At 42.3% G+C, this 11,179-nt stretch overlaps 1 protein-coding gene across 1 annotated transcript; it reads left to right on the forward strand.

The window, feature by feature from the left end:
- Window positions 1-540: 540 nt before the first annotated feature.
- LOC115314523 lies at window positions 541-8,998 on the forward strand. Its single transcript, XM_040219590.1, has 4 exons — window positions 541-552; window positions 3,478-3,569; window positions 5,723-5,912; window positions 8,799-8,998. Exons 2-4 carry the CDS (start codon window positions 3,480-3,482, stop codon window positions 8,939-8,941), a joined length of 423 nt encoding a protein of 140 aa, XP_040075524.1. The 5' UTR covers window positions 541-552; window positions 3,478-3,479; the 3' UTR covers window positions 8,942-8,998.
- The last annotated feature ends 2,181 nt before the right edge of the window (window positions 8,999-11,179 follow it).

Below are 11,179 nucleotides of genomic sequence, written 5' to 3' on the forward strand. Positions count from 1 at the left end.
AATATATCGCATTGCTATGCACCCCATGTGTTGCCGTGTCCTTCGAAGGTCACGTGACATTCACGAGGCGTGGGATTGGCTTCAACGGCTCATAGCATCCGCTGCGGTCTACCGGAAGGTTAAACGGAACGTGACAGTCCTACTACACTGGATATATGCGAGATGCAAGTAAAACAACTGATCTGATAATGCAACCATAAAATAGCATCCTATGAACATAGGACTGCGTGGCACCCCCATCCGTCGTGACGGTGGTCCCCTGGTCCCGCGTTTTTGGTAGCAGACGGCCAGAACTGTGGAGCGGCGCAGAGAGCACCTCAAACTTATCCCTTGCGCACGCAGTAGGAACTGTTGAACCGTGGTACATGAATGGTAATTTGAAAGATGTGTCGATGCCATGTATAGATAGGATTAGGTTTTTTCGGGTTGGGAGTAGCCTTTAATATGTGTTTATTCTTATTAGCGGTGCGCAGCGACCTGGATATCATCCTTGATAGGATGCTCTTGGAAAACGAAACTGAGGACCACGGCGCAGCAAAACCACCAGTCAAGGTAAATGTCTTTTTTTTTTGTTTTTCTCAACAGGTGCATTAAAGGTGTATAAGAGTTCTCTTGCACCTGCCTTTCATTTTATGCCGTGTCCAAAGTCTATGGCATTATACTTAGAGCTGTGCGGGTACCAAAAGTGTGTCCAATGCTTCTATGAAGTCTGAATATTGTGAAGACACCTGCACCATTAGTGCATAAAGAAAAAAGAAGAAAAGCTTTCCATGGAACGACACATTTATTTGCTAACTAAAAAGCCTGTTACCGTAGGGGTTAGAGGCAAACCATATCATTGACTTTTGTCAAATGCAACGTGAAAAAATTGCTGCTGTAGATCTAAGCGTAATTGATTCAAGACTGGCAATGCTGAGTATGTTGTTCTGTTAATAACCAACTAGAATGCACTGACATTTCTGGTTGCATAATATTTTACACAAAATACACTTCACTGATTGATAGGATGTTTATATAGATTTAGTTATTCTGACTTCATATAATCAATCAATGCTGTGGTTATCTGCAGGAAATCAGAACTTGCTTGTTAAATTAGGCAGTTTCTGAAATGGGTTTTCATAACATCGAGTTCTTACTGTATTTCTCTTTGCACCTTAGAAAGCTGGTAAACGGAAGGCAGCGACGATTGAGGACCGGATCCTGCAGCGAATCAGGTTGGAGCTTGCTCAAGAGGTAATAGACCACTTTTACCGGACTTTGATTAAGTTCAGTTGGAGTAGTTACTTGAGCCAACTGTGCATGGATGAGGTTACTTAGGTTTTGTTTGCCGAGAGGCTGCTGGGTCAAAAGAAGGTGTTGCTAAAATAATCAGTATGATCCTTTCACCAGCATAGTTCAAGGAAGACTTAGTAAGGTCTTTCGTGTCTTGAACGCTTATTAAAACAATCTCTGCTACCCAGGGGACCGTTGCACTGCACGCGCAGGATCCGTCCTCCGTCGTTGCTGACCTTCCGGGCACCGAGACAGAAGCCGTCGCCGCGAAGGCAGCAACCAAGGAAGCCGAAGCCAGGGCCGCCAAGGCCGAGGCGAGGGCAGCTGAGGCCGAGGCGAGGGCAGCCATAGCTGCAACCAAGGTGGCGAACGCTGAGGCCGAGGTGGCCAAGGCGAAGGTCGAGGTGGCTGAGGCCAAGGCCAAGGTCGCCGAGGCGGAAGCGAGAACTGGGGCGGCAGAAGCAAGGGTGTTGTTTGTTGTAGACACACTGTGCCCTCTACTTGAAGGTATGAATCAGTATAAGTGTAGGATGTGAAGTAAAAAACTGGCCCCTTCCTCTTTAAATTGACAGTCCAGTCACCGGGAGACTCAGTGCCTCGGCCTGGCCTGTTTCAAATGCCCAGTTTTTTTTTTTTTTTTTTTACAGTAATAAGGTTTTACCAATTAAGTCCAAGGAACTTAATTTTTGAGCAGTTCTAAATTTAAAGTGTGCACTATGCATTTCTACGTATAAAGTGTGCCATGAAAGGGTTTTTCTGGCTCTTTGACCTCCTCTTAAAATAAGCCCCAGATACCGAAAATATGTGACATGCATTAGTTTGTCTCTTGATGAATTAGCGATTTGCAGAATAAGTAAAAGCCTTTTTAGCTTTTTACCAGCATAAGCAACCATATGATTTGATGTGTTATAGGCTGCTATTTAATCCACAAGCTGGGATTAATGAGGGGCACTGGCTAGAGATTTAACTTCTGAACTATTCAAGTGGTTGGAATGAAATTTGCAGGGGAGATTTAACATCAGATGTATGTCTATTGTGCAAACTTTCAGCTCTCTAGGACAGTTTTACCTGCATAAGATGTGTCACTTTTTGTTAAGAAATCTATGATATCCAAATGAAGCTATTAAGCACCATTTTAACCGCCTGAATATAAAGTGTGGGATGTGGGACTTCGGGCTATCTATTTTTTATAACTCAAATGTAAATATTTCAGGAAGAGTTATTTCCTCAAAATATGAGATGCACATCTGTCCTATTTCAATTTTTCGAAAACAGTTTTTTTTTTTCTGAACGAGAACTTCAACTTAAAGAATATTAAAGTAGATAACCCAATTCCCCAGTATATTTCAGTTCATCTTGATTGTGGTATCAGAATACTTTTACCTTTGAGCAAAAGATTCCTTCGTATGAAATTCGCTGCAAAAAGTGGAACTGAGAAAAATGCATTCAAACATTTAACTCCTTTACTTTGTTACTGTGTCACAATGCGTTACAAATATTTTATATCAACCTAACTATTTGGCATATGGTTATTGAATTTAGTGTAAGGGTGTATGATTAGTTTCTAAAACCAAAAACCTCAAATTTGAAAAATGATTTAAAAATTTTTTTTTTTTATTTATGCTTATGTCTCTTTTTCACACAAAGAGCACATGCTGTGCCACTGATGCTTAGATAATTTAAAACCAGTTATTGAGTTTGTTTATGTGGCCAAATGGGAAATTCTTTGAGCATGGTGCAATTTGAGCTGTTTTCACAGGCCTAGTCCAACTTCCTTTTTCAGAAATATACAGGCTGATTCAGTCCCCATTAAAAGCACTTTCTTCAACAAGAAAGCCTGAGCTTGATGAATGAATTGCCGGTTATGCTTATTGTGCTTGCTAGAGCATGAAGCTACAGCGGCTCTTTTGTTTATACGGGTTGTGACTTTTACCGCCTAGCAACATTTGTAGCGGATTTAGCCAACACGGCTTCTCCAATGCACTATCCAGCATGGCTGCGCACTGCGGCATTATATTTACTGTTCAATGTTGTCAGACTTGGCCAGCTTTTTTACACTTTCCCTGACGATTTGCTGGCCTTAATCATTGACAATTCAAGCTTTCCTCTGCTGGTAGACACCCTGCAGCGGTACACTGCTCTGGTATCAACACAGCACAGGGCTAGGATATTCGCTTCAATTAATGCTATTCTTTCGTTCTACAGGGATGCCAGGACTCTTAGAGGCCATGCAGTCAAGGTTGGAGGCCGCTCCTGCGGTTGTGAATGCTGGGGTACCCGAGGATGTAGGCCCTCCTGTAAGTCTAGATGGAGTATTTACTTACCTAATGAATGCACATTTTTTTTCTGAAAAAAAAACTATACGAATTTGGAGCACATTATGCAGGATAATATTTAACGCAAATATTTTGTAACAGCGAAATGGGATATAAAATAGGTTGATAACTGGATTGCTGTATTGGAAAAAAATGTGATCTTTATGATAGAGAAAAGAAAATCGGGTTCATGCACACACCACATTTTTTGGGACTTTGTGCGCTGTGTGTATGTTTTTGTCTCTGATTGAGTGAGTGCTTGCTATTGTGGGACGTTTATGCACTGTGAAGTACAAATTATGGAAAACCAACTAGCCCAAGCTTCGATGTTAACAAGCTTTGGGACTTGCCTCAGATCACGACTTGGCGCGGTCCTGGCGAACTCCCTTTAGAAACAATGCATTAAAGGTTTGGATTGCACGACGTGCAAAACACCAATCCCATGTCGTACATCTACTGCGACCATCCTTTCTTTTTTTTTTTTCTTTTTGCTTTGCATTGTTTTGTTGGGAAAAACAGACCAAATTTGAAAACAAAACTCTGCATGCTGCGTCGGCTTCCTCCTCCTTCCCCGAAAAACTGTTCTATCGGTCACCGCGGCTCTCTTCATTCCATCTCCTTTGCTGGCGTTGTTGCTTTTCTTTGTTTTCCGTACTCCACTTTCTTTTAACAATAGCACGTTTTTTTGCTTTCCCGCGACATGTCCCGCTTTGCTCTCGCGCTCCTCTCTGAGCATTCATTCTTTCTTCGCTCAGTCGTGCTGCTCCATTTGCGTTCTGTCGTCCCATGTGATCTCGCTTGCCGGGTCGTGCCGAGCATTTAGGAAGCGAAAAAGGCATAGAGTTTCGGTTGTATACTCTGCCTATAAGTTCCACGTGCTCTGCAGAAGTTTACATGCTCCTAAATGGCGGAGGGCCTTGACCAGATGGCCTCATCATGACTTGTGTACCACGTCAATTGCCAAATACATCATCGCCTTCTGCGACACAGTGTCGTTCAATGAAGTCGTCAAAATGGGAACTACCCGATCCCGATACTTAGGACAAAGATGAGTGTCGCGGGCTCTGAGCTGCGTGTGTTGACATGTGGAAATTTCATGTTTGATGGCATTCGGAAGTTTGCGTATGTCCAAGAGGGCGTTGCTCATTTGTTTCTGAAGAATGCAAATTAATAATCACTTTTTTTTTAAAATTTGGTAAAGTGCCAATACAATTTTATCAGTGCCTTTACCCCACCATGCTTTTCTTTTCCTTTGATTTATTTAAAGGCTTTGTTTCCTTTTCGTCTAACGGGCTATTAGCTTAGAAATATAGTGGAACCCCGATTATTGGACTTTCAGGGGACTGTGCAAAAGCGTATTTTAATCCGTGAGAATCCCAATAACAATAATTACGACTTTGGGGCTCGGCCCCGCAGGACTGAAATATATGTAACTTCTATATTTATCTCTAAGCTAAATAGTCCGCTGAGCGAAAAGGGAACAAAGCCTTCAAGTGATTGAAATGAACTTTGCAGGGGAGATTTAACATAAGATGTAGGTGGATTGTGCAAACTTTTAGCTCTTTACGACAATTTTAAGTATCTGCATAAGATGTGCCACTTTTCGTTAAGAAATCTATGATATGCAAATGAAGCTATTGAGCACCGTTTTGATTGCTTGAATGTAAAGTGGGGGATGTGGTACTTCAAGCTATCTAGTCTTTCAAACTCAAATGTAAATATTTCAGGAAGAGTTATTACTTAAGAAAATTAGATGCATATATGTCTATGTAAATTTTTGAAAACATAATTTTTTCTCTATGAGGACTTTAACTTAAAACAAAATGAAGTAGATAACCTGAATCCCCAGTATATTTCAGTTCATCTTGATTGTGGTATCAGAATACTTTTACCTTCGAACAAAAGATTCCTTCGTATCAAATAGCAGCAAAAAGTGGAACTGAGAAGAAGGCACTCAAACATTGAGCTCCTTCACTTTGTTACTGCCTCACAACGTGTTGAAAATATTTTATATCAATGTAACTATTTAGGTTGATGTCCCCCTTAAGTAAAAAGTTCTATTACAGGAAAATATTTTTACTGAGAACTTCGAAACGCATACCTCGTATGTCATATGTATTTCCTTTCTATCGCAGATGCGGTTTGGCACCATCATTTTGGCGGAGCACAGACTGCGGCGGCTGAGCTCCACCCCGTCCATATACACGCAGGAGCTCGCCGCCATGGTGTTCGGCTACGACACCCTGGCCAACAGCTGTCTGAGGGGCTCCCTGGCAGGGGGTGGAAAGGAAGTTCTGTGCAAGGACGCTGTGAGCGACATCATCGGTGAGGGTGTTTGTACTAAGCACGTCGTTGCTTTGTCGTTGCTTTGCGATCTGCGCGCTAGGAATTGTGGGAGAGACTGTCCCTCGCCTGGCCGCTCTGCCTTGAGATCACATTGCCTTGTCGCTTGCCTCCTCTTAATCTGTTTTTCCATTCCATTACCTATTTTTATCTATTCCAGTGTATTTTTTATTGCTTCTAAGTATTTCTGTTCTGTTCTGCGCGCAATATTTCTTGCATATATATAGTATTTGTGTCTTTATTTTCCTTTTTCGATTGGAGTGCCGACGGTCAACATACCGCTTTGCGCGTCGTTCCCCAGGCGAATACTACCGTTGCTACAAATTCCTATCGGCTATCGCGCTGTTAGCTGTTCATTTTGGTTCAATTTGACCCACGTGCAGTCGAGAGGAGCCGTTTATGAACACCCGCGCACATGTCATCGGGGTAGGCAGAGGTCTGAATCAACAATCGCGACGCGAGAGCCGAGTGCACTTTGTTTTGGCCGTCCGCGCTTGCTCCGTTGACTCGCACTGTAGCGTATGCCTTTGAGTGCCGCTTACTTGACCAACATACAGCACGCCGCTTTGTCGCCACAGATCATTTGTCCGAATGCTTGAGAAGCTGAGGCATATGCAACACTGCGGCGCCTGACAACTGCGCGCAGCGGTGCGAGCCTTTTGCAAGCGCCGGTGGCCCAACGTCGCGGCTTGTATGCACTTATGGTATCCCTTCTTAATCTATCTGCCAAGCGGTTGTCAGTTGCAAACACCCTTTTTCAAGTGCTAACAACGGTGCGCCACTGCGTGCAGTTGTCAGCCACCGCAGGGTTGGATATGCCGAACGGTGTTACGGTTTTGCAGATATTGGGACAAATGATTCGCTGCAACAAGGCAGCGTGCTGTATGTTGGTCAAGTAAGCGGCACTCGAAGGCATATGCTACAGTGCGAGTCAACGGAGTGAGCATGGGCGGCCAAATCACAGCGCACTCGGCTCTCGCATCGCGATTGTTGATTCAGAGCTCTGCCTACCCCTATGACATGTGTGCAGGTGTTCATAAACGGCTCCTCTCGACTGCACGCGGGTCATATTGAACCAAAATGAACAGCTAACAGCGCGAAAGGAATCAGTAACAACTGTAGTACTCACCCAGGGAACGACGCAAGAAGCGGTGTGTTGTCCGTCGGCACTCCCGTCGAAAAAGGCAAAATAAAGACACAAATACTATATATATGCAAGAAATATCCCACGCAGAAGATAATAGAAACACTTAGAAGCAATACAAAGTACACTGGAATGGATAAAAATAGGTAATGGAATCGAAAAACAGAAGATTAAGAGGAGACAAGCGACAAGGCAATGCAATCTCAAGGCAGAGGGGACAGGCGAGGGACAGCCTCTCCCACAATTCCTTGCGCGTGGGTCGGGGCACTTGGGAAAGTTGCAAATCGTCTATTGTCTGTAGTTCCTTCAGAACTGCAGGAAGCGTATAACACAGACTGACTCTTCCAAGCCATGGCAAAAGCAGAAAGTGATGAAATAAGAGACTTTGTCGTATCTAGCCCATACCTCTTGGTCAGAGTATATGTGAATGTCTTCTATATATCTCACAATCTTTAGCCTTTTTTGGCAGCAGGAACAAGTTGTCAAACATTTTGGTGCATACGAAGCGAGGTCTTCGGTGGCGCTAACCAAGTCGTCGCTCTATCGAAGGACTTGAAAGAATGAAACGAGATACGGTGACTTGGTGTTTTTGACAAGTTTTCTTGGGGAGTTTGAGGATGGTGGCAAGCCAAGCGGCTGGCGAAGAAGGAAAGAACGAGGCGAAGTAGGCTTAGAGTATTAGGTCATGATCACAGCCTACGAAGCTGCACAATCTCCTGACGGTGCAGCTGGTGCAACATAGCACTGGTGTTGTGCGCCTCAAAAGCTCACAGGTAGACGTACGCAGCCACACTCCACGACCAGGCGAGCGGGAAGCGTCTGCCAACGCTGCACAATGCAGTTTGTCGCGAGCCAGACCTATGTCGCATATAAGTTTACATTTTATAGATAGGAAGAAACTTTAATGTCTATTTTCTAGATCAGGGGTTCTCAAACTGGGTTCTGGGGAACACACGGGTTCCACGAGCTGTTCTCATGGGTTCCGCGAACACTCAAATTGCAACCCCCCTCCCCCGATGCTGCAGGCTGCACGGCAGGACTATGCAAAGCGCCTTCATCTCACTTTGTACTGACATCGCGATTAATATGATGGGGATATATGGGAAGCAACTCAAGCAAAATTGCCTACAATTGTGCATCTGTTTCTTCTCGGTCGGCAAATATAGAGGGGGGGGGGGGGAGGGTTCCGCGGCAGTTTTTGAGGCTTCCTGGGGCTCCGCGAGACTAAAAAGTTTGAAAACCCCTGTTCTAGATAACTGGCATGTGTAACAATTTATGACCCTTGGCAGGCCCCTTTACTATTCAGAAGAGGCAAATGCACAATTGATTCATCACATTGCTTTAAGGGTGTGTGAATAGTGGTTTGAATGAAACAGCGAAGCGCCATGCCAAGCTTTTACTTTGTTAAAAAAGAAACAGTGGTCTGCACTTTCAATAGACTACTTCCATAGATTTCTGACTTCATGTATTGCATTCTGGGATCCTAAGGGCTAGTAGTCAAGTGCGTATGGAATTCGCTTCCCACTAAATCCCACAATGCATAATGTAGCATTACGCCTAGACCAGGTGCTTAGAGTTTTGGAATACGTCTATTGCACTGTGAACCTGAAAAGTGATGGCAACCTATTCAATTTGAACCAGTATTTTTCACACTCCTACATAGTGTTTTTAAGAACTGAAAAGCCTGCTTTTGTTAACTTGTTGCTTGTTTTCTTCTTTTCTAGCCCACGTGGTGGCCAAATTTCCAGACCAGACAGAGTCAAGTGTCCGCGCTTACTTACGGCGCAAATGTAATAATGCTTCGTCAGCACTAAAGAAGAATGGAGGCGGGTCCCAGGCCAGACTGTTCGAGGATGCCTGCGACTAAGGAACCTCCATTCTTCTTTAGTGCTGTAAAAACTGCCCTCGTATTCTCTTGTTTGCTTTTCTGCACCACACTCAGGACAGTCATTCATTCTGATTCACAGAGAGAGCTCGGTGAATCAGGTGGACGAAAATATGATTACATATAAAATTGAAGTCTGTGGCAGGACACTGGGCATGATGTTTGGCATTGTGCAACGTCCCACCTCGGACTTCAATTTTAGGTCTAAACATATTTTCGGCCACATCATTCGCCAAGCTCTTTCTGTAAATTGCGGTGATTGGCTATCCTGAGGGTTGTGCGGAAAAGAAGACAAATGAAAACTCTGGATATATTAAGGGCGGACACAAGCTTAAATTTAAAATATTTTAGAAAAAACACACTTTTCAAGTTTGAGGTTTTCGGTTTTAGGAACCACCCTTACATTAAATTTGATAACCATATGCAAATAGTTAAGTTGATATAAGATATTTTCAACAAGTAAAGGAGTTCAATGTTTGAATGCATTTCCTTGGTTCCACTTTTTGCTACAAATTTCATACGTTCGGAATCCTTTGTTCGAAGGTAAAGATATTCTGATACCACAATCAAGATGAAGTGAAATATACTGGGGAATTGGGTTATCTAGTTTATTATTTTTTAAGTTGAAGTCCTCATTGAGAAATAAAACTGTTTTTAAAAATTGACATAGGACATTGAAATTGACATGCATCTCATAGTTTGGGGTAATCACTCTTCCTGAAATATTTACAGTTGAGTTATAAAAACTAGATACTGCAAAGTTCCACATCCCCCACTTTCTATTCAACCAGGGATAATGATCCCTAATAACTTTATTTGCATATCATAGATTTCTTAATGAAGAGTGACATATCTTTTTAGGCAGGTATATTAAATTGTCCTAGAGAGCTGAAAGGTTTCACATTACACATACACCTTTTGTTAAATCTCCGCCAATTTCATTCCTATCATTTGAGTACAGTTCAGAAGTTAAGTCTCTAGACAGTGTCCCTCCTTCAAAGTCCTTAGTGTATGGCAGTTTCTTTAGAAGGTGTTTTATGGTGGTGTCTATTTGAATAAATAAATTATGAAACTTTACTATGCCTGAGTCCGAGTTCAATGAGTGAGCACTTTTCAGTGCATTTGCTTAATATAGAACATATTCCTTTTGTAGTGCTAAAATGTATTTTAATGCATTTGGGAAGCAATATTTAAATATATTTTAATGCATTTGGGAAGCAATATTTAAATATATTTTATATCTACGTAAAGTGTGCTCCAATACATTTCCAGAACACATTTAAATGCATTTGGGAAATACATTTAAATGCGTTTAATATATGTATTTCAAGTACATAATATATTTAAAACACATTAAAATGCATTTGGGAAATATATTTAAATATATTTCAGGTGTGCATTTTAAATGCATTTAAATACATTTTTTTGCCATTTTTTTAATACGTCTGGAGTATATCTTAGTATATTTAAATGCATTTCCAGTGTGGTCAAAAGAATATGAAATAATACGTGTATTAAATGCATTTTGAAATGCATTTAAGTACGGTCTTTTTTTGCTAAGGGTTACGCCTCACAGGAAAAAAAAAAGAAGAAAACAATAGTGTAGATATAGTGAAATGTCACATGACACAGTTCTCGCTCATAATAAAGCCGGGATTCATGTTGGGAACCTCCCCCCCCCCCACCCCCTGTATTGCTTCGGGTGCAGGCAGTGTGTTCCAACTAATTGATTTGTGTTGTAGTCAATGACGCAACCTGGAGCAGTCGGCAACATTAAAAAGATACGGGTATTAAAATCTGAAATATCGGCTGTTATACATGCTTGCATGCGACGTCATATAGCACCGTACCATTCTCTTGCGCGCGTACTTTCTGCAACATAGATTTGGCACCATCTAATTAGTTCTTGGAAAGCTTTGGTGATAAGCGCAAATTCGATGAAGCCAAAATATATGCTGCAGAAGGTCCGGACACAGGAGCGTGGTACAGAACATTAGGCGACCGACGTGACGTCAATGCAAGCCATGTATTCCTTAATCACATGAGTCAATGCGTGGGCAATGGAGTTTTCAGAAGTCATCCGTCGGGACGACTTGGTAGGCAAAAACATAAGGTTAACAACTATGCAAACCAAATACTCCCCATTATGCTTCTTTAATATTGTTGGGGACGGATCCACCCACCAAGGTTCCAAGATGTATGAACACCGAAAGTTATGTC

The sequence above is a fragment of the Ixodes scapularis genome, unplaced genomic scaffold (assembly GCF_016920785.2).
Source record: "Ixodes scapularis isolate PalLabHiFi unplaced genomic scaffold, ASM1692078v2 PGA_scaffold3__209_contigs__length_174095766, whole genome shotgun sequence".
Taxonomy (NCBI): Eukaryota; Metazoa; Arthropoda; class Arachnida; order Ixodida; family Ixodidae; genus Ixodes; species Ixodes scapularis.

Excerpts from the sequence above, each read along its gene's own strand:
- LOC115314523 (XM_040219590.1), top strand. The coding sequence starts at position 3,480 with ATGCCAGGACTCTTAGAGGCCATGCAGTCAAGGTTGGAGGCCGCTCCT. Across the intron at positions 3,570-5,722 it reads CCGAGGATGTAGGCCCTCCT|ATGCGGTTTGGCACCATCAT; the intron begins GTAAGTCTAGAT and ends TTTCTATCGCAG. Across the intron at positions 5,913-8,798 it reads CGCTGTGAGCGACATCATCG|CCCACGTGGTGGCCAAATTT; the intron begins GTGAGGGTGTTT and ends CTTCTTTTCTAG.